Consider the following 23,584-nt stretch of genomic DNA (forward strand, 5'->3'; position numbering starts at 1 on the left):
AAACGGTCAACAGGTAACATTTTCTGTAGGGATGCATGATATTATCTGTATGTTATCTGCATATTATAGCTTGAAAATGACATACCAGCAGCGGCAGATATGTCATTTTTCTGCTGATAATTTCTGCCGATAAAACAACGCTTTAATTGTGCCTAAATGCTCGATGATTCCCTAAAAAAGCTTGCCGTAATGCTACAACATTAACTCGGCGTGAGTGTGCGCGTGCACTGCATGCACCACCCTTCTTCTGTCAAACGTGGAGAAAGGTGCAAGACGTCTGCGGTATGGCAGTTTTTCAAAGTTTTCCAAAACGAATCAGCAAGGTTACTATTTGCAATGGTTGCTCAGCATGTGTATGTATATTACAGTTTTATTTAAAAGAAAATGTAGTTGCTAAGTGAATGTGTACATCTTAAAAAGCACTGTATTCTGTTATTTCTTATTATCTGCCAGTGGGCCACTGCAATAAGAGTGGGCATGATATCCACTACTTGGGAGACTTGATGTTCCCTGCAAGTAGGTGCAAAAAAACCTATGCCTAATATATCTGTATCAAAAAGTTGGAAAATACCAGCATATCGGGAAAAAATCCAATATCATGTAAATATATCAGTGACACCTTTAAGCTTTCTAATGGATGAATTTGTGTGTTTCCAGATGTGTTTCACAGTTTCAGATTAATTTGTTTATGACTATTTGGACACACATGCATGTAAAATACTACCGCTGCACTTGACCAATGTTGATCGAGACTAATAAACTGTCTGGACAATAGGCATTATTACACACATCTTCAATTTTTCCTGTTTGTAAAGTACAACAGTGTGGTGCAACTTGCAGTTCTTTATTCATTGTATCCCATTCATGCAAACGATAGCATATGCCTCAGCAGCACAATCAAAATCCAGTTAACATTCCCTCTGAGGTACTGACACTGACACTGTTATTGTTACACTGCCCCAATAACAGTCCAACACTTTCACACTGAACAAAGCAGTTAAAAAAAGTGTTACAATCTGCTTTAAGCCAAGTTTTCTCTGCATGTTTTCATGCACATATATCAACGACACAGAGTGCAACAGTAAAACAACCTGAGCTGAGCTAAATTAAAATAACTTTATATCATGTTAATCATCACTCTCCTCAACTGCATGCATGAACAAAAGGATTGTTGCTTTAGGATTAGATTCTGTAAGCTCAATTCTCTCCTGACAGCATGTGCATTACACTGTAAACATTGTAACTTAATATATTGTGTACAAAACATAAGCTATGTGCAGTGAAAAGCAACCTTGATTTGTTACCTCTGAGGATGAAAATTAAACTGTAAACTGTTGTGTTTAAATTAAGGAGAAACATTTAGATCTAACAGTGCCAACACTTTGAGTACAACATGTACAAATCAGTAGTGAAAATAGTTAGTAAATATTTATGTTAATGTGCATTTCTGTATCAAACATGATGAAGTGCTAACGTATGATAAAGAACATTTACACCCACTGTGACTTAATGGTTTTATGGCTTAAAGGTAACTTCTGCTATGGTTCTTCTTACTGTAATGTCCTTACGATCCGCTTCTTCCCAGTAAGATCCTAAGCTCAGTCTTACTGTTCCTACTTTGGGTTGCAGAACTGAATGACAGCGTACTTTCCGCAGGTCATCCAGTCTGGATCTTGGGAGGTGAGTTTCTCCCCTTGCCCTGGCTGCAGACCGACCTGAACATTTGCCTTTAGAGTCCTCAGGCTACAGAGCGGCGCAGGCCCAAACCCTCGTAGCGCAGTATCAAAGCCCACCGTGTGATCCCATTCCCTGTCCCCGGTCAGCTTCCTGTAATTCAGATCACCTTTAAACAGCACCAGGTCTGCCTCCTTCAGGGTCTCGTACAGGTCAGGAGCATCCGCTGCCATGTCACAGAACTCTTGTGGCAGCGTCCAGAAAGGATGGTCATGATAGGACCACATGCCCTCTTTCACGTACCTCTGCCACTGGACACCACTCTTGGACATCCACTTGTGATTGGCTGCCATGGTCTGTCGAATGGTCCACTGAAAATCGTGAGCTGTGACATCAGAGACAAACCAGGGGATGGATTTGCCGTGAAAATGGACCTCTCGGACAAGGCCGGAGGAAACCAGGAAATCTGCTAAGATCAGGTCAGTGACTAACTCGAAGCCAGCGTTGTCTAGAACAATGTCCACTCTGCCTGCGGGGGTTTTCTCTGGCTGTCCTGGCCTCTGTATGGACATAAGAGTTGACCATACCATGTTGGAGTCATCCACCAAGATGAAGGGTCGTAGGCTGTCGAGGGAGTCTATTGGACTGGTCTTCTGGGAGTTGTCTTGGCCGGCAGAGATAGATAAATCACACTTGTTCCCCCATAGAGAAACCTAGGAAGAGAAAAGTACAACAGAAAATGGATGACTGGACAGATTATTTTGTATGACTTGACTCATTCATCACATCATGTTACAGCTTTTTTTTAAATTGAGAACCGAGGCTCCGGTAAAGGATAGCGCTGAGATTGAACAACACATTAACAAACACATTGTAGACCCCAAAAAAAGCCCCAAGAAGATGCTAAAATGGTTCATAAAGCCGAGGGGAGCTGCAGAGTCTCATTATAATTATCATGGATTAGTCACATCAGGCAACCTTGATATGACACATAATTATTTGAACCCACTAGGTTTGACTTCACTCTTGTATTGAGCTGGTAAAGAAGGCACTGACCTGTAGTAGTTTGTTAAAATGCTCAAACAGTTGATTCTTGGAGAACTCCTCCATGTTCTTGTTGACGCCTTCCAAGTGTGTACATAAAGCCATCACAGCCTGCTGAGACTCGAAGAAGCTCTGAGTCTTTCCCTCATTAAAGACGTCATAGTCACTGATGGGAGGACTGAAATAAAATAGAAATACAATCATGACTGGAGGACAACTACAACATTATACAAAGTCTGAATAAAAGTGTATTGTATTGCATTTCAATGTCAATATCATCATATAAATAAATGCATGGAGACTTCTCAACACCTAACCAACTTATTCATCACATTTCAATTAAACTTGTAAAGGTGTAGTTATGAAAGAACTTATCGTGTATGTGTAAAACAGTTACATTATTTGAACAAACCTTTAATCATGTAGGCCCGAAATAATACTCAACCACATAATGATTCACAAATGTGTAGTATAGGCTTTAAAAGGTAATCAGAATTATTGTATTTTCTTTGTACTGTCTATCAGCAGTTTATAGAACCATGCAATCCTGCAACCCTTTGAGATTGATGTAATGACGATAAGAACGTCACAGTATGCAATGGATTTGGATTTGGCCATGGAAATCGGACAGCAAAATGTTATAATTCAAATATTGAAATGCTTCTCACTTAAGCCACAGTGCCTCCTGTATCCTGCGGTACATGTAGCACTCCACATAAAGCCATGAAGACTTGAACCAGCTGACGGACTCCGGGTCCCCATGTAGGCTCTGTTGTCTCTGCAGGTACTGGTTCCAGGAATCTGTGTCTTGCAGTCTGTCTGTCAGGGCTAACACTGGCTTATCAGTTTGCAACTCATTCCTCATCTTCGACAGCAGAGATATTGTTTGCTTCTCTGCCTGGATACCCTCCTACATTAGAATAAAGACAATAAAACACAAGAAATAATTCAAGTTTTCAAATAAGCCACTTTATTTTTAACATATTTAGTTAAATAACTCAAATTCAGCTCATCAATAAATATTCTTACCTCTCCATATTCTTCAAAAAACTTGTTTTTATTGCGATGTATCGTATCTATGACTTTTGTCAGAATAGTCGGCAATCTGTCTCTCACAGTCAAATAAGCAAACGACCTGCAGAGAGACGATATACAGTACGTTACATCAACATGTCTTGAGACTGCAGCAGATGCATGTATTAGTAAGCTAGCTAGGTAACTGACCTAGCAAGATGTAGAGTTAGCAGTTATTTTGCATTCACTTTGACAAAGATTATTGATAGTATTAGGGTGAAACCAACACAGGTCTGTTAAGTTAATTGAATCAACGTCATATGCTTTCATGTTAGCATTCAGTCGGTAACAACTTAAGCACGTATGTTAGCAATAAGCTAATACTGTTGTAATACTGACAGCGGTTACATTAACGTTACGTAGCCGTTAAGATACAGAAATGTAGCTGCCCGCATTATTAAGCATAGTGACAAAGTAGTTAAATCAGCTGACAACATACCCAACCACTTTGGCAGACAGGGAAGGAGGAACTCCGTGCACAATTTGATCAGCCGCCATCATTATAGCAGTAGGTGACTGTTCAAACTCAAACTTTATCGATACAATTTCCGGGACAGAAACAAAGTTCTGGAATGTGACGTATTATATTATTCGTTTATATTTATTCGGGTGATACACAACAAAGTTGCTGGAATATATGAAAACTGACGTCCTCTGTTTCTAGTAAGAAATATGGCACATTTGAATATTTGTTTCCTGGTTCCCCTTCCCTAGTCTTGAGCCTTGTGTACAATACTGTGCTACCATCTAGCGGTAAATGTGTGAACTGCAATAATGGCAAGCTGTGTGGCCCATTCTGCTACGATTGTATTTTAAGACATTGAATCGTGTTTCTGCTGATCTAATTCGCTTTCTTTATTTAATATGGGTGTCCAATCCTAAAGACTCAAACGTTTCTCTTCTGAGGTGGATCAAAGATGGGTATGCGCTGTCGCCGCATTGCGCATGGCATTCCGCTTTTCCTACAGCACCTCAAGCATCTCTTGTTGTTCAGAGCAACGGTTGTCATGGAGACATTGATTCGCCCTATCACAAAAGGGCAGAATTCGAACCCCCAAGGCTTTTTGGCGGGAAAAGGAGGGGCAGAGCGTTCCGGTAAGAGACATCATTTCAAGAGTCACTATTTAGAGACACTGAATACACGTGGAGATATAGACGTTTTAATAGCCTAGTGTTCACACTATGGCGAAGTACCTTAATATTGCAGCCTGTACATATTTACTTTGCAAAAGGCTAAGCCTGAGTAGGTTTTACTGTTCTGCTTCAACATTTTACCACTGAATCTAATATCTACAAAAAATTATATCTGCCTAAAAAATATTTGTTTCGTTGTTTCTTATTAGTTTCCAGTTTGGTGGTTTGAATATGCCTGAGCCCACCACATTCGACATGATAGGAATAAAGGCAACACTGCTGACTAATTACTTACGGTTTAAGGACCATTTTGGCCTTGGGGACCGGACCTCTATCTTCACTTGTTTTCTAAAAAGACGATAAATGGATTGGTTGCACTAACGGTTGGTTACTGAGCGGGAAAATACATATAACTTAATTCCGGCGGTGTTCCCACCCCTCTTAGATCAGCCTCGATCACTATGGGAACACGGCAGGCCGTTGACAGGATGTGGGGTCTTGGGAGTGGGAGTCCAGCTGCGTCCACCTCCGGTGTTCATCACCGCCGGCCTCCCATCCCCCCGCCGGGCCCCAGCCTTGCCGGATCTGTTTTTCTAAACCGAGCGAGAAGTGACTCACCACTCCGGTTTCAAAACAGGCAATGAACGGGGGGAGGGCGGCAGTTAACGTTAAAGGTCCTGTTTAAACAGGTGTTTCAGCTCACCACACAGTCGTCTCGTGCAACAGTGAGCTCACGAAGCGTTTCATTTCAGCGACTCAATATGCAGCATGTAGCGTGTTCAGTCGCTCAAATGAAATGGTGCATTGACGTCAGGGCTGTCCAAATAAGCTGCAAATCTCACTCTCTCATTTTTTACACGTTTTAAGCAGTTTCCTACAGACTGTGCTGTTGGTTTTGAAAATGGATTATAACAGGAAAATTAAATTTAGTGGAAACCAGAGGCAGTCATGTGAAAGTAAAGTCTGTTTCTGCTTTTATTAAACTGTCCTGACAAAAAAGAAACAAGAGGAGGATTAAGCATGAATTAGAAAGCTATGAATTGAAACATGCAGCCCATTATTTCCCATAGAGCATTATCATAAGAATCTATTGAGTTGAATGTATAGATTTAAAGATTAAAACAGGGAGTCAGTGTGGTAACAGTTTATCTGCACATTTCAATAAACCCCTGCTGTGGGCCTTTAAGCAAAGTAAACATGCTTTGTTCTGCTCTCATTACCATCTACTACTGCTCTGCAGTGCTATCATTCAGTGTTTGTTTGGGAAACTTTTTTTTTTGCCTCCACAGACCTACATTTTCACTGGCTGATTATTTCAGTAAAGTTGTGGACAGAATCAGAGAAAGGTCTGTTGTTTGTTGACAGGACAGAGGCATTAAGGTCCTCAGGCTCTGCTCCATAGACATCTCTGCCCCCTCCCATGTCTCCCGTCACCGGTCTCCTTTCACAGTCACCCCACCCATTATCTGCCTGCCCAGCAAGCATTTCAACTTGCTCAGTGAGTGGACTCTCTGTCCTAAGGCTGAAGTGCAACTCTGTAATGACAGGTCTGGAAAAAATTGGCGTTTACACTGGGACAACATCCACGAACTCACTGATGACAAAATATTGATGTGACTCCAAAGTGCGTTTGTGTAAAGGACCTCCAACACCACCTCTGCTTTTCGCAAGTCAGGAAAGTTAAATTAAGGACAGCGCAAACAGTACACAATCTAACATCAACACATAATAAATCTTCTATTTGCAGTGACAAGAACAAACAACAAACTAGTATTAACCAGATAGCAGTATGGATAGTACAGTTTTTTTTATTATTATTTTAAGCTATACATTTATATAAACCATTGTATGAGTAAGAATCATACTAGAAACTTGTTTCCCTTTTTTTTTTTGTAGTTTTCAATTTTGTAGTGAATCAATATCTACAGAATGTATGCTCATAAAGATCAAAAGCAAGTAAATTTCATTGTTTTAGCTTGATAGGTCTTCATAAAACAGAGGAACTGACTAAACTTATAAACAAAAAGTTCACAGGAAAATAAAGCCTGTTTAAGATGTTAAAATGTGTGGTAATACTTCCATTGTGATGATATATTTTGTAGTAGATTGTTTATCTCCTTGTAACACATAATTATTTACTCGTTAGTTAGTCTAAAGTATTCAAAAGGGAAACTTCACTTTATAAACGCCATATATTGTTATTCAGTCATATCTAGGCTATGCAAATACGTAAATATTCGCCTTATGTAAACGCACACTGAGAATATTTATAAAGGATACGCTGACATAAAGTATTTGTATACCTCCTTTAAAGTTGTTGAAACCCGGTATCGACTTCGTTTTAACAGAAAATGCAAATTTAAGACGACTGGGCAAAGCAATGTTATTTATCTGTTCCAGAGATTGTGAGGGACAACGCACACACAGTCACACTTCGGTGTTATGTTTAACGTGTCGTTAACGGCAGAGGCAGAGCGGTTAACTGCAACACGGTGAGTCCACGTAGCTGTTAGCTGTTTATGTTCACACTCACCGGCTGTCAAAAAAGAAAAAAAACTGGCTCGCGGGGGTTGATCTGACGGCGGTTACACAGTGCGGGAAATTAACGTTAACTCAACCGCCCACTTGCTCAACGGTTTTACAACGGCTGTGTTTTGGCTGGTTTTTACCCACAGTCATGTGATTGTAACGTAAAACCCCTAACCGGAAAACAACGACGGACGACCCTCTCCGCCGCCAACGAATGCTGCGTTTGCGAGGAACAGTACAAGCTGCTGCGAGCCCAGAGAGGACGGACGAGTCCCCGGTAACAAACAAACAACGGCGACACGGAAAACTCCACCAAATTACTCGGAGTGCAGGTACGTCTGTTTTTTAGCTACGTACTCACCTATTCGTTTATTGGTAGTGTTACGTTATTTAGCTACTTGCCTAAGCTTTGGCTTTCTGTAATTGTCACGGGTGAAGTTAAAAGAAACGCAATCGTGACCAACCCCATCCCCCTTGCGTCTCTCGCTCTCATTCCCCGCGTGTGTGTGTGTTGAGTTCTCGCGCCCGCGTGCGCGCATGTCCGTTTTCTCGCGCTAGCAATAGCAACCGAGAAAGACCCGAGGCAGGAGTCAGTGTAGGCGCGCTCGTTTTCCGTGTTTCCTGTAATAAGGCTTTATTCGCTAAAACTGTTATTTTCTCTACGCGTATTGGAACTGTTTTGTTCCGTCGACGTGTTTGCCTTCTACACATGTCTTCTTCAAAAGCAGTTTCAACGGTGTATTTTCAGAATAACAGACATTCTCACTACGGAAGTAACTGTTCCACGTGTCTACATCATCTCATCAGGGGCGGTGCTTTATTGTTGCAATAATTAGTATTTCAACACTTGCTACTGTGGCTATCTTGCTGGATACAAAAGTTCTTTGCCAGATCAGTAGTAGTGTCATGCTAACATGTAGCAATCAGGATAATGTCCCTAAACTTGAAAGAGCTGTACACAAGCAACCACGTCTAAGGCTCTGTAGCTGACCTAGAGGAAAACCTTAAACATGATTTCTGGAGTTACATTACTTAATTTAAGCTTCTATGGGACAATGTAAACAATTCTATTCTCTGTAAAGGAGGCAGATACTAGTATATAGCTTGAAAATAAGTTTGTGTTAAGCTGATCCTCAAGTAAATGAGCAATGGCTTGTTGCTATGGACATTAAATAAATTTAAGTAAAAGGAGATGTTTTTAAACTGCAATTGGATCCCTTACATTAAACAAGTGACTTTTAGATGTCGAGGAACTGGCAATGACGATGTATATTTGTCTTGTGCAAATTGAAATTAAAGCACACACCTGTGCAGTTCACTTTAATGTAAACAGCAGCAGCTGACAGGTTGTAATGAGTAAGTAGGAACCTCCGGAAAAGGAGGATCAGTAAAACTATTTATAATAATAAATATGGTGCTTAGATGTATTGGCATGCAGCACAGGGGGAGTAGCTGCATACTCAGTCTACAGCATTTGCAAGGTGATTATGTACGTCTGTTATGGGTACATCTTTACTAAAGCAACAGCCCTGCAACAATCCATGAAGGTAAAATGGCAACACAAACTACAACCTTGAACAAAATAAGCTGAATTAACATCTCAAACTGTTTTTGCAGTATAGCTCGACTACAACTTTTATGAAAGTAGGATTGTTCCATTAGACTGATTCTTTTCTCAGATAGGTGTACCTAATAAACTTGACAACTGAGTGTATTAAAGTTGCATGACAAAAGCATAGTTGAAGGGTATTTTACATCTTTCTGTTGCTGTTCCCTTGCACAAGATGCGGAAACTAGCCGTTTCCTGATGTGCGGCAGTGCCAGCATCTTTGCACTCTGACCTCTCTGATGAAATACATATGTGCAGACAGAGTCAAACAGTGTTTGTGTAACCAGCAGGGGTATGCACAGTTATACATTTCGGTTCATATGAGGTAAATTGGCTGATGAGGTATCCATCATGTTCTGTATTTGTACTGAACCTTTTTCAGGCTGTGGAGAAAGTGTTGGAGAAAGGAGATTCCCCCCCCGTTTACCTTCTCCACTGGGAGGAGGGTAGAACCAGTTCTGCTTTAGGAATGTGTGACAACACCCGTAACCCTGGTCATGTGATGGCCTGGAGCTCTTGTAGTCCTCCAGTGACCTTTAGGGTCAACAATAGCCATCGTCATTGGTCAGAAGAAGGCGGGCAGCTCTGAAATGTCCCTGGAGAACGAGTTCGGACAGCTTGGTTTTAATCACTAAAAAGTCAAAGGGATGTTTCCTCAAGATGTGGGGGCAAAATCATCCTTACCTTAATATCTGAAGGAACCTTGTGTTCTTCATTAATGTTTAAGGAACAGATGAAACATTAGAGATGTTCTGTAACCTTGTTCTATAATTTGGAAAACCTTTATTATGTTTTAAGTACTAACAATACCATCACTCCTGTAAAGATTGACCTAAGAAATTATGTGAGAATGGTATTCATCTGTCAGTCTGTCAGTCTGTCTGTCTGTCTGTGTGTAAACAGCATGTTGAAGTGACCCTCAGAATATATTAAAAACAAGAGAATTGTTCATTTCCTGGAAGATATTTGAATTCACCAAAACTTCTTTTTACTCAAAATTTCCAATACAAAAATAGTGTCCCAATACCCACTGATACAATACAATGAACAAATTATTATTAGAACAAGTTGTTTTCTGTTTTACTAATCCTCAACATTAATGGGCATAATCTTCTGTGACAGTGGGGCTAGACAAATAGTCTCCAGCGTTCCAAAATGATTCTTCACCGTTGTGTTAAGCTAGCCTTTACAAGGTCGTTAGATCACCACTGTCAGCCTGACTCTTTGTGGTCACAATAAACGCTGGTCTCCTTCCAGACAGGAAACTCATTGCTGCTTGTGTGTGTCTGTGCGCCTTTGTTGCAGGTTGAAGAATGGAGTTGGCCAACCATGGTCTTATCCTGCTGCAGCAGCTTAACGCTCAGAGGGAGTTTGGCTTCCTGTGCGACTGCACCGTCGCTATAGGAGACGTCTTCTTCAAAGCCCACAAAGCCGTCCTCGCTGCCTTCTCCAACTACTTCAGGATGCTCTTCATCCACCAGGACAGGTACACGAGGAATGTGTGGATGATGGTTGTAGCTTGTGTCTGATACCACTGAGAATTTACCCAACACCAAATTCTGCAGGCCTCCTGTCCAAATAACAGACTTCCTCTTCTGTTATCAAACAATGACAGATTTTTCTTTGTAGTCGAGCAGTCGACTGTATTTTAATCTTTTAAATGTGATGACCAACAACTAATGTATTTGTACAATCAATCGTTTTGGCAAATTGGATGGTTCTGTAAGGTCATCACCATCAAAGTGTTGTATCTTTGCCACCCTGAAATGTGTTGTGGCAAGTTCCCTCCCTGAAGTATATTCAGACCCACAGAATTATTCAACTGCAGGTTTCACAAACCTGTAATCTCTGTATGCTAATCAAACTGTGAGAAATCACCAGTGCATGTACCAGTCTTGGCCTGGAACATAACTTGCTTGCTACACCATCAGAAGAAGAAATCAGCATCTACAGTCCCTTCCTGTTAACAGCTGAAACCGGTTTTAACAAGTGCTGTTGTCACCTTTTGCTGCTGTTGTTTATTATGTAAAAAATTATCTAATAATATCAACACCCTGAAAAGTGTTACTTCTTTTTTAACAGTAACGCCTCTCTGTTTCAGTGACTGTGTGCGCCTGAAAGCTGCCGACATCCAGCCAGATATCTTCAGCTATCTCCTCAACCTGATGTACACCGGCAAGCTCGCTCCCCAGTTGATAGACCCTGCACGCCTGGAGCAAGGGGTCAGATTCCTGCACGCTTATCCGCTCCTGCAGGAGGCCAGCCAGTCTGTGTACTCCCACCCTGAGACCAGCATCAACCTCTCCACCTCCCTCTACGGCATTCAGATCTCTGATCAACAGGTGGCGCTGTCTGCTCGGCTAACCGCTCGACGGCAGCTCTCCTCGCCTTTCGACGCGGAGCAGCACGGCTCAGAGGGGAAGTTTCCGTCCACGGCTGCTGCCGCGGCTTCATTCGCTAACTCCTTACCGTCCAAGCTGGCTTCCTTGCCCCAAGACATGGAGGCCTCGACCAGTGGCACCAAGCCCACATCTGAGGAGGGGATACTGGACTTGTTAAGTGCAGATGGCTCCTCAGCAAGTGCCATCCTGCATGTGAAGCCAAGCATCATGAAGAGGAGTTCCTCCTTCAGGAAGCATTACTCGTGTCATCTGTGCAGGAGCCGCTTCACACAGAGGAGCATGCTGAGAGAGCATCTCCTGCAGCACACTCAGGCTCTACAGCAGGCTGCAGCCGAGCCCAGCAGCGCCCTCTCGCCTGTTCTGACTGGAGAACAGAGCATGATGGAGTTAGATGGGATCCTTAAGGGAAGCAGGGGAGCATCAGGTGCTTCTGCTTCCCACACAGCTGTAGAGATAATCAGCGACAGTGAGCAGACGCCTGTTTCAGGCACCAACTCGGACTCTCCCCGAGCAGAGGTGTCCACGTCCAGCTGGGGGGTGGGAGGATTAAACTCTCAGGCGGACACGCCTCCTCCGTCGGACATCGCAGACATAGACAACCTGGAGAGCGCCGACTTGGACCGAGAAGTGAAGCGGCGGAAGTACGAGTGCTCCACCTGCGGGCGGAAGTTCATTCAGAAGAGCCACTGGCGCGAGCACATGTACATCCACACGGGAAAGCCCTTTAAATGCAGCGCCTGTGGAAAGAGCTTCTGCCGGGCCAACCAGGCTGCCCGACACGTGTGCCTGAACCAGGGCTCCGACAGCTACACCATGGTGGATCGACAGAGCATGGAGCTGTGCACCGCGGGCGACGACAGCAGCCAGATGGAGGCCATGTTCCTGGGCTCGTCAAAGCCTTACAAGTGTAACATTTGTGCGACCACCTTCTCTAGTCCCAATGAGGTGATCAAACATTTGTGCTTCACCCAGGGGGGGTTAGTGGGACTGCAGGGAGTCACAAACAACGCGAGCGCAGGGATGATGCTCCAGCGTGAGGAGTTCTCCAAAGATGAAGGCTCTGATTTGTCAAACTCCGGCGCCCCGCTGGAGCCCATAAAGACTGAGGAGATCCTCGTAGAGTAGTGCCAAAACTGTGTGCTTTTAATATGTTTGTGTTTTCTAAATTATGGTTAATAGGTAAGCTAAAGGTGAAGTTAGTCAGGGTATGTTTGTCAGAGGTCGTCAATCTACTAAAATTGATATTTGGAGGGTTTTTCCTTTTTTGGGGGGTACAGTATTTTTGAATTTTTTGGCCTTAAGTATAACAAAATTATATTAAATAGTAAAGAAAAAGCTTCTATCTCTCTGGACTCATCAATACAACAGCAAATAACATTTAACTGAAAGCTAAGGTGGATACCAACGAAGAAGAAATATCTCTATCTCAGCAGTGTTTTTGTTGGTATTAGACTCTCACAGTCAGGCTTTACCACAGTGTTTTTTTTCTGTTGAGAGCTACAGTTGTGGTGAAGCAGCACAGGCAGACTTTCAGTAGAAGAGGAAGAGGAAGCAGAGACACTTCCGGAGAGGACAGTACGTTGTGAGATGAGTCGGCTTTGCTTGGTTTGAGGAGGAGAAAGAGGTGAAAGCTCCTAACTATCTCTTTCAAACTGCACAGAAAAGTTGCCCCGTTTTAGTTATAAATACGAGACTGACTTTTTAGATCGGGTATAAATCATAATCCCGCTAAAAGACCTGAGACAATCTCTCTGTTGAGTAAATCCTCATTATGCAGGAAAGTAAATGTCTTCCATTCATGATTTGGCTCGGCAGAAGGAAAACCTTTAAATGTAATTACAATGATTTGAATCCCTCTCAGCAACCGTGTAGTCGTTTTAAGGTGTTTGTCTGATTATGCCATCATTAAAGCACAATTCCTCTTCAACAGAAGAGTTTGGCCACCAAAGTTTGTCAAAACAAAATGGTCGTTGTGTTTACAGTTGAGCCACTTTTATTTACCTCGACTCATTTTACTGATTTTCTTTTTAAAACATTTTTACTCATGTTGTTTAAGTGTTGGTTACTGATTGCAGAAGGAACATGTTCTAATCAGACCTTGAGGGGAGGCTGTCCTCTACCTTATTGTATCATCTCAATTCTTCATGTAAAAGCCTTTAATTTTCGTCGGCCATGCTTTTCTAATTTTATAAACAATGCTATATTTACAAAGATTACTTTATATTGCAAAAGCGTATAAGCGTTTAAATAGACAAAAAGCTTTTAAAATACATTTAATTATGCTAAAGTTGTATGTATTAGGGATGGGCATGATTTATTTATCTTAAACGGGCCAAATGAGGTCATTGAAAATACTTAAGTTTCTTCCCCTAATTGCCAACCGTTTATTCATTTTGTGCAAATGTAAACATGCTCTCTGTAAAGCTCAGACCGTCTGACGTTTATATTTGATCTTTGAGTTTGTCATGTCTTTTATAGAAGAACATCATGGGATAAAATATGCATGGGGGACATGATGAAATATACATGATACAGAGGTTGGAGTGTGGAGGTAATGTGAACAGTGTTACACATGGAGTTAGCTTTAATCTGAAGCTGTCTGCAGGAAGTATAAGACAACAGGGTGATATCTTTAAACACCTGATGCATACAGGATCGTACTGGTCTGGATGCATACATAATTTTTTCATGGTAGGTTGAAAGCTGTATTTATTATAACCTTTATAACATCGATTGTTTTGGATGACAGGAGCACGTTGTACTACTGACTGAAAATCTTTACATATATGTCCATTTAATGTGAAGCTCTATACAACTTGTCATGCTGGAACATACAGTGTAACATTAGAACATTAGCAGGCTCATTTCAGGCAAATGTAAAAGTGAACATCACTGTCCACAACTTTTTTTCCTGTTGCAAACTTTCCCTGAAGTCTCAACATTTCCTTTAGAAATCGGATGATTTTTGTTTCTTATTTTGTTTCAACATGTTTGGACATGAAGATGAAGATTTTAAGAGCACCATGTAACACTGTCTGTCATTGTCTGGTCCCTTGGACAGAAAATAAATTCTTAATAGTTTTATTTGCTTTTTTTTGCTGCAATTTTTCAAAGAGCATGTGATCTCTCCAACGTTATACAACAATTAGTTTTCAAAAACCAAAACTTGTTGTATTCTTTTGATTTGTCTTCCAAAAACTTTGTCTAATAGGTTTAGTTTCCTATTATGGTTCTTCATGATGCAGTAAAAACAACTTGTCTGGAGCACAAATGTAAAGAATTTAAGAGTCGTTAACTAACCAACAAATATCTTATAAATGTGTACTGTAGAAGATAATTGTAAACATAGTTTTGTCTTTTGATTTATTAACTTCTTTCCATCTTATAATTTGTCTTGTATTTATGAGAATACTGCCCATCCCTGGTATGTTCAATGTGCATTTTTGTTTTGTTTTCCCCATTTTCTTATGAGCCAAGTTAACCCCACGTCGGGTAAAGGTTTGGGACGGTGACTACGAGGCCAAGTTCAGATTAATTTTAACTTTTTGTTTTCTTTAAATACTTAGTAATGAGTATTGAGCAGCAGTTGCTGCTTTGATGCAATGAGCCCGGTGTTTGGCTAGAGGGCGCTGTTTCTCATTCATCCACTCAGGTCTAGAGAGGAGGAAGGCTGTCAAATTTAGAGTCTTTACTAGTGTTTTTTTTTCTGCAAATGATGTGAATATTTGCATATTTGCCATGAATCCATACTCCATAACATTTTTGTTCTCATAAAAAGCTCAAATATCTGTGAAGTTAATCGTCTAACCGGGACGGATTCTTGTTTGCGTCTTGTTTTGTTGAGGGAATTGAAATGCTGTACTACTGACGTCCATGTCTCAGAGCTACACACACACACGCACACGCACAGCTTTATAACAGAATAAATCTAATCTACTTCCTCAGCTCAAGTTGTAATTGTTCTTCTGCCAAACAGGTCTCGTAAAATGGTTGTATATGTGTGTGTTTGAACATCTGAGTATCTCAGGAAGATGAGAACTTTCTGTCCTCTGTTGTTAATCAAAACAATCATTTCATTTCCGGCCCACGGTCCTGCTCCTCAGTGCTCATCTGACGTCTACTGTGATCGATCTTTGTTCTCAGGAATGTGAGTGATTTTCTGTATGAACAACTTTTCCTTTTTTCAGTGAAGAATGAACAATAAAAAAATGTCTTTTCATAGTCCTTGGTTGTTTTCTCTCGTCTTTGCCTCATCTCATTGTCTATTAAAGGTTCATCTTTGTTCCAGTGGTACATGATCTCTTTCTTGTAGTTGATAGTGTATAAAAAGTCCAGGCATGAACACAAACACACATTTTTCTCTAACTTTATTGAATGAAATATAGACAAGTTTCTGTATCCTTACTATTAACAGCTTGTAAAATATAAAAGACAGCTAAGACCATGCTACATGAATATTATGGCTAAATGGCTGCAGGTTATTGGTTAATATTACAATATGATTTTTAAGTACATACAGTAGGTAAACAATCTGTACAAATGTTAACAGGTTCACAGTTAGGTGTGTTACAAAAAGCAGGGAGGACTGAAGTGTAAATGCTTTACATTAAGCAATCGTGGGAATTTATTTTTACATAAAGCAAACATGGAGGTGAAACTCGCTCTACGGTCGAAGCAAAGGGAAGTGAGGACCTAACAGTGGTCTGTACTTCCTGTTTTTTCTCTTGTTTGGTCATGAAGCTGAGTGAGATGTGAGCCTCCAGAGCTGCTCGCCAGCCACCAAGTTAAAAACAACGGATTATAGAAGCTCCCACAGTCCATTCTTAAAATATCTGAATGATTGACACAGTGCAAGTTTGGCTAATTTGGTAGGAAATAAACAGAAAGAAGTGTAACCTGAAGTCACACGCTTGCTTTGGTGGTCAAAAACTCCCTCTAAGCCCTGAACTTATTACTTAGGTTTGATCTGAGGCTCAAAGTAGCAGCTGAGCAGATGCTTTAAGGATTTAATTGGATCCAACTGATGTCTCATCCCATGAGCAACAGTAAGACCATGACTCCTCTGATTGATCCTAACTCGATTTGGCTTTTAAATTAGGAACAAAATGAGCTTTTGTTTTTCCTCCTGCACTCTGTGCCTACGTGAATCCCCGACCGGTGACTCTACGTCCTCCCTGGTGCCGCTTTAATGATCCTGAGCTATCATGCAGGGTGAAAAACACGACGTAGGAGCAGGGTACCATGAGATCTGACTGAACTAGGGTCATTTTCATAATGAATCGCCCGTGTTTAAACAGAGGAAGCCAAAGTGACACTAAAAGGATGCACTACTCTTTGTAGACAACAGATGGCGTCCACACACTGCCTTTTCATTGAGAAATATAAATATAGCGCAGTATGAATGGTGTTAAACTACCACACACACATAATACACACAGTATGCAACACAGTAAGTCAGAAAATACGGCATTCAAACACTGATGATGCTGTGTGAGTGTTTCTTACATGCCTCCTCCAGTGTCATACATTTGCATATCTTTAGCACGTCACTATTTACCACATACCTCTGCCACATGATCCAAAGAGGGTGTTATAATAGTATTTTATTGTATTATTACATGAAACAATGTGTAACAATGTTTTTTTTCACAGTAAATCAGGCAGTGATTGTTTTTGTTTATCTACATGAAGCTTATTGAGTTTTGTTGGAGTGCCGAGGATGAACAATGTGACGGGCAAACATTTCTGGTCGATATCTCTGCACTCCTGTTGCCTTCTTCAGTCAGTGTTATCACTCACTGTCAGCTGAATCACACTTGTACCATGGTTTAGTTATAATAGCTACAGAAACTTAACTGAATATGACTCGAAAGTGTGATACAACAGCCACTTTTATGAACGCTCACATCTGTTTTGGTAAATTTTACAAGAATTTTTGGGATATTTCTCTGCATGAAACTTTAAATGGACTCATAATGTTGCTGATGTATCACAGTTATTTAAAAACAGGTAAAAATGTTCATATAATAACAAAAAAGGGGCAAAAAAATAAACACATAGGGATGAAGGAAAGAATACTCAAGATATAAATACAATATACAAGATAATAAACCTCCATCTCTTCAGCCTCTGACGACATCTCACTCTCGCTACTTTACACATACAAACCAACACATGCGCGCACACACATATACGGACAGATCAGACACTCGACCGGGTTGCACACACTCGTCTTATGCAGAAAGGGCAAAGGAAAGTCACTGAGACGCTGAACATACATCACACTGATTACGAGCCAGATGGGATGCTTCTGGGGCGCAGGACATGCTTTGGAGTGTGCGTGTGTGTGTGTGTGTGTGTGTGTTTGAGAGAGAGTGTGGACAAGTCGGTGGGACGTCACGTTGCATTGACGGGGGGGGCTGCAGGATGGGGGTGGAGTACAGGTGGAAGGGGAGGTGGAGAGAATGGCGGAGCTGTTGCTCAGTCACTCAGTCTATCTGGGCGGGATGGGCGGGGCCCAGTCTCGGTGTGTTGTCACAGAGCTGCCTCTTTCTCTCTCTCTCTTTCTCTCTCTCTCTCTCTCGCTCCCTCATCACTCACTTCCTGGTCCAGACAGTGAGTCTCCCTGGCACCAGTCTTGAATTTTCAGCTGTGATGGAGAGGCAGAAAAATGTATATTAGGTACAAGAAAAGACAAAAAATAATGTTGATAAGCTGGGACAGACTTCTATCAATTCATATCTACATGTACTGTGTATTGTAAATGGCAGTGACGATAAATAAAGAGATAAATCGTCCAAAAAGGTTTGTTTATATAATCCAGCACTCATTTACACTTAGACTGCAGTTGACTGCTGCTATTAAACTCCTGCCTTACTCTCCCATCTATTTTGCCCCCAGCCTCTTCTCTGCTGCAGAGTGCTTAATAAATATGAAAGTGAACTACGCCCAGTTCCTCCCTCCTCGTCCCTGCTAACATCAGATCACATCGAACGGGGGCAAAAACATTATCCTGCACCAAAACGGCACTATCCTGTACACATTAAAGGTACAACTCAGTCAAAACAACTGAAAAAAAAACCCAACTTGAACTCTGAGGCTTTGTAATTGAATCTAACAAATGCGAACTCCCGACATGGTTTCTTGACTCCACACTGAGCCGGCGATAGAAAGAAAACAGGAGGAGGGAGCGGAGGAATCATAATCAGTCTTTCAGCACAAGTTCATCTGCCCCTCACACACCGCTTCCCTTTAAGACCCCAGCCTACAAAGAAGGGGTCAACGGCGGCATTCCTGCTTTGATATCAAAGGTCCCCTGGTTACTCATAGCCCGAACAAAAGCTTTTTTCATCTGGCCAGTGGGCAAATCCCCTCCCCTACTCGCTAATAAAAGTAGGGCCCATTGATGTTTCAAAAAAGCCACTATGAGAAGATTGTTTGATAGGCCAACAGAGGAATTTGAACTACCTTTCATTCTAGTTTTACAACGCTGAAAAACAAAACGCTAAAAAGAAGTTCTTGTTAAAACTATTTGTGATTACCTGCATTTTATTTATCGGTTAAAACTGCTGTCATAAGCATTCAAATACATGTTGTTAGTGCTGTTAGTCTCACCTGCTCATGATGCTGCTGTGATCTCTGTAGACACAGGCTCAATCTCCTTCACAGCCTCCTCGATCACCTCGATCACCTGCGCCATCACCTCTGCACACTTTACGGACGGTGACGATGGTGTTTTCTCCGTCTCTGGTTGGCTGGCTGCTGCCTCTGCGACTTGGCTGGGCGCTGAATCCTCCTCCGGCTCCATCACTTGAGGTTCTTCTGAAAGCGTTGAGAGTATGCTTTCACGTACGGGGCTAGCTGCTTTCGCGCTAGTGTCTTCGGCGACGGGGCCGTTGCTGTCGAACTCCACCGCAGCCTCCTCCTCCACCAATGGATCCTCGATCACCTGCGCTGTCTGCAGGACAACTTGAACTGGCATGTGGATCTCAAGAACTTTTTCTTTGTTCTCCTCTGAAGGGGCCTCTGCCTTCACTTCCTCTGATTCTGATTTCACTTCCTCAGCTGGTTCCTGAACTTCTGTGTCCTCTTTGCTCTGCTCCTCCTCGACCTGCTCGGGCTCTTCACTTGTCTCCGCTTTTATTTCCACCACTTCTTCCACTACGACGGTTTCTTCACTTACGCTTACCTCCACAGCTTCCTTCAACTCTTCTTCTGGTTTCTTCTCCTCCTCTTCGGGGGCATCAAGGTTTTCTGCAACCTCCACTGGGATTGTGTCAATGACCTCCATGGCCACACGGAGGGGCTGAGGGGACTTTGGTGCTGGTTTTTCGCAGACGACAGTAACGGGGGTGTCTGTGATAACAGGTGCCTCTGTGGGGATCTCTTTCTCTGTTGTTGCAACGGCCTGGACAGGTTCTGGTTCGGTGGCTGTTGGGGTTGCTGGCTTTTTGGGTTCAGCTGTGTCCTCTGAAACTTTCTCCACGGCATCCTGAATGACAGCCTCGGCAATGACCTTGCTCTGAGCCTCGATTTCACTGTCCGCTTGCTGGACATCCTCCTTGATTTCCTCCACTGCCTCACTGGCTTGCTCACTGACTGCACTGATCTCCGACTCTGCTGTAGGAATGGCAGCGGCCTTCACAGCCTCCTCCTTGGTTTCCTGCTCCTGGATTGGTTCATCAATAACGGGCTCTGATGTTTCCACTTGTTCAGGCTCCACAATTGCCGAGGCCGAAAGTACCACTGTCTCAGTGATAACGGGAACCTCCTCGCTTGAAAGATCTTCAATGATGACAGTCTCAGTCACCTTTGCGATTTCCAGGGATACTTCTTCAGTCACCTTCTGGACCACCTCAGGGGTATTGACCTCAGTGGTGTCCATCTCCTCCTCCTTGGATTCGATAGTTGGCTCAGTGACTGCTACGCTTTGGGAGCAAATAGCTGTTTCAGATGTTGGCGTAATGGGGTTGAAGACAACGGTTTTGGGAGAGTTCTCGCTCACAGTTGCGGGCTGAATGACTTCTGACTCTTCCACAACACTGCTGACGATTCCAAACATCTCAATCTCAGGCTCCTTGTTCTCATCAGCTGCTTGTTCATCTACAACTTCACCTACTAGATTGTTAACAACAGGCTCGAGCTCAGTGGTTTCTACTTGCTCAACTTGGGCACTGAGAACTTCATGTTCTGTAACTGTGGCTTCCTCTGTACTCAGTGGCTTCTCTTCCTGGGACACTTCTGTGCTGAGAGCATCGCGGATCACAGCCACAGTCTCGATGACGGGCATCGCAGGTTTCTCCAGAGCTACTTCGGCAATCTCCTTGGTTCCTAGGCCGGTGCAGATGGCCATGGCGTCATCACTAGCATGTAGCTCCAGGATGGTCGTTGTCTTGGATTCTGCACTCTCAGTTGGTGGTTCAAGCTCTGTTTTATCAGAAGCTACCTCTATTGGTACATCTTCAACTGTCACAGATGTCTGGACTGGAACTTCACTGACTTGGACTTCGACGCCTTCCAAAACCTCTGTTGCGTTCTCTGGCTTTGGTCCCTGAGGAACAGGAGTAGTTTCTGCAGCGGGAGCTTGGTCAATAGGCTTCACCTCAGCTGTGGACAGTCTGCGCCCTGACAGCCTTGGAGCTTTAGCAGCAAAAGCAGCCTCACCCTCTGTTTCATCCTCTGCAATGTCAGTGTCAACAGACTTTGGAGTGGCAGCATTCTCAGCCTCCTCTGGGATGTCACTCAGCTCATCATGCTTATCACTGATGTCTTCAACCATGGCTGGGATCCATGAAGGGGATCGATCTTCAGCTAATACTTTAGTCTGGACTGCAGGGGGTTCCTGTTCTGCTGGTGCTTCCTTTTCTGCTTCCTCATATTCTGAGAGAGGAACCACAGCTGGGGTGTCAGAGTCCTCATCACCTGTGCCATGCTCAGTGGATGCTTGTTTTTCAGCCTTCTTCTTTCTGCGCCCAGGCAAGAACTTCCTCAGAGAGAACGATGACTCGTCTTTTGGTGCTTCACTGTCTGACTGGACTTGTTCTGCGCCTTCCTCAGTCTTTTCCTCAGATTTGGACCTATTTTTCGGCATGACCATGCGTTTCAGTGTGTCCCAGGCAGACTCTCTCTCAGGGGGACTGCTTAAAGGCTCAGGGGAGGAAACAACTTCTCCTTCGTTCTCTGTGCTTTGGGAAGTCACGACAGCAGCCTCAGTCTTGGCCTCCGGTTCCACCTCTACTGCTGCTGCTGCTGCTGCTGCTGCTGCTGCTGGTATTTCTTCTTCAATCTTGGTCTCCTCATCGTCAGAATCAGAGGTCCTCCTTGTCCTCTTTTTGGGTCCACCCATACACATAAGGGCCTCCCAGGAGACGGAGGTGTCCATTTTCTTTTTGGGCTCCTCGGTGCTGCTGACCAGTTTCTCAGTGTTTTCAGTCTTTGGCTCTTCCTCAGCTGGCTTATCCTCCTTGGCCTCCTCTTCAACACTCTTGTCTGCTAAAGGGGCGCTTTCGGAGGAGGACAGAGTGGCAGACTTTGCTGGTTTCTCAGCTGTCGCTTCATCGTCGCTCTCAGAAGGTCTTTTCACGCGCTTCTTGGGTGTTACTAGCTTCTTGAAGGAGGACCAGGCAATGATGCCTTCTTTTTTCTTCTCTCCATCTGAGACAACTTCACCTTCGGTCTCTTGACTTGACTCATTCTGGGTCACCTCCACAGCGATGACATGCTCCCCTGACTCCTCTGGAGACGAGGGCCCACTTTCAGCTTTTGGAGCCTCGGCAGATTCTCCGGAGGACTGCAGCTGCTCAGCCGCCTGCTCTCCGGACTCAGTCAGCTTGGTCTCCGTTTCTTTCTTGGTCTTCTGCTTCTTAGTTGAGAGCTTCTTCAAGCCGGCTCCAGTAAAAAGCTTCTTCAGGGGGCTTCCCTGGGGCTTTGCCTTCTCCTGTGATGACAGCAGCTCGGCCTCAGTAGTCACCTCTGCTGGAGCCTTCTCCTCTTCAGCACTGGGCTCGGCCTTTTCCTCTTCTGGTTTGGTCTCATCAGTAGTAGCTGGAGCAGGAGTTTCAGCAGTGATCTCTGGCTCTGTGGTAATCTCTGGTTTCGCTTCCTCTGGAGTAGTTGATGTCTCCTCCTTGGGCTCTGTTTTTTCTTCTTCAGGAGTGGCTGGTGCTGCCTCCTTGGTTTCCTGCTCCTCGTCCTTCTCCTCTTTTTCTTCCACAGCAACAGCAGTTTCTTCTGTTTTAGCTGTCTCCTCCTCAACAGCTGCCTCCTTGTCTTCCTCCTCTTTTGTCTTCTTGATGCTGGTTTTCTTTCTCAGGTTAGAGAAGAGACCTCCACTGAAGAGCTTCCTGAAGGGGGACAGGGCGCTCTCCTGGGTTGGTGGTGATGTCTCTCCTTCCTTCTCAGCTCCTTCCTCCTTGGCTGCTTCATCAGTGGCTTCAGCAGCAGTGCCTTCAGCTGGGGCATCGTCAGTTTCAGTTTTGACCTCTGCCTCCGCAGCAGATGCATCAACTTCCTTCTCTTCAGCTGTGCTTTTCTCCTCAGCAGTAGCAGCCTCCTCCTCCTTTGTAGCTTCAACAGTTGCACTAACCTCCTCTCCGTCTTTATCTTTGACTGTCAGTAACTTCACGGGGTCTTTCTCCTCACTTTTGTCCTTCTTCAGAGTGAACTTGAAGCCCACGAAGCGGAAGATCTTCTTAAAGCCCACCTCATTCGCGTCATCAGGTTTCTCCTCTGCTGCTTTCTCCTCAACAGCGGAGATGTCATTGGCATCAGGAGACTCTTTCTCCACTTTCTCTCCGTTCACTTGAGGAGCAACTTCATCCTGGACGTCCATCGTCTCCGGAGCTTCCTCTTTCTGAGCCACAGACACACCATCTGGCTGGCCAACTGAAATAGAAGAGAAAGAACTTATTATTGATCACATCAGTGTTTAACTTCTTCCTTCTACATTTTGCTCAAGAAATTCCCATAATATTCTAATTAATAAAGTTTTAATTGGCGACAATTTTATCATGAGGAAATCAAGTCATCCCTGGTAGTCGTACAAATGTAAGACAACTTTTTAAGTTACCCAGATAAGAGATAAACAAACACATACATACACACAATATGTTCTTGCCAT

The 23,584-nt window shown here is 43.2% G+C and overlaps 3 protein-coding genes across 4 annotated transcripts in view; 1 reads left to right on the plus strand and 2 right to left on the minus strand.

The window, feature by feature from the left end:
• Positions 1–473: 473 nt before the first annotated feature.
• Positions 474–4,386, minus strand: armt1 (acidic residue methyltransferase 1). Its single transcript, XM_069657222.1, has 5 exons — positions 4,232–4,386; positions 3,748–3,853; positions 3,387–3,628; positions 2,731–2,896; positions 474–2,387 (listed from the first exon to the last, which is right to left on the minus strand). The coding sequence occupies exons 1-5, from the start codon at positions 4,291–4,293 to the stop codon at positions 1,614–1,616; spliced, it is 1,350 nt and encodes a 449-aa protein (XP_069513323.1). The 5' UTR covers positions 4,294–4,386; the 3' UTR covers positions 474–1,613.
• Positions 4,387–7,528: 3,142 nt separating this feature from the next.
• On the plus strand, positions 7,529–15,670 carry zbtb2b (zinc finger and BTB domain containing 2b). The gene is made up of 3 exons (XM_069657807.1): positions 7,529–7,787; positions 10,370–10,550; positions 11,166–15,670. The coding sequence occupies exons 2-3, from the start codon at positions 10,378–10,380 to the stop codon at positions 12,589–12,591; spliced, it is 1,599 nt and encodes a 532-aa protein (XP_069513908.1). The 5' UTR covers positions 7,529–7,787; positions 10,370–10,377; the 3' UTR covers positions 12,592–15,670.
• Positions 15,671–15,824: 154 nt separating this feature from the next.
• Positions 15,825–23,584, minus strand: part of akap12b (A kinase (PRKA) anchor protein 12b) — a 47,839-nt gene continuing 40,079 nt past the window's right edge. For both annotated transcript variants that reach the window (XM_069686853.1, XM_069686861.1), the window contains 2 exons: positions 19,081–23,349; positions 15,825–18,115 (listed from right to left, as the gene is read on the minus strand). In XM_069686853.1, the coding sequence (XP_069542954.1) occupies positions 19,085–23,349 (4,265 nt within the window). In that variant the 3' untranslated portion in view covers positions 15,825–18,115; positions 19,081–19,084. The remainder of the gene's footprint in view (positions 18,116–19,080; positions 23,350–23,584) is intronic.

The sequence above is a fragment of the Semicossyphus pulcher genome, unplaced genomic scaffold (assembly GCF_022749685.1).
Source record: "Semicossyphus pulcher isolate SPU_LCO1_2020_fin unplaced genomic scaffold, fSemPul1.0.p SCAF_11, whole genome shotgun sequence".
NCBI classification, from domain to species: domain Eukaryota; kingdom Metazoa; phylum Chordata; class Actinopteri; order Labriformes; family Labridae; genus Semicossyphus; species Semicossyphus pulcher.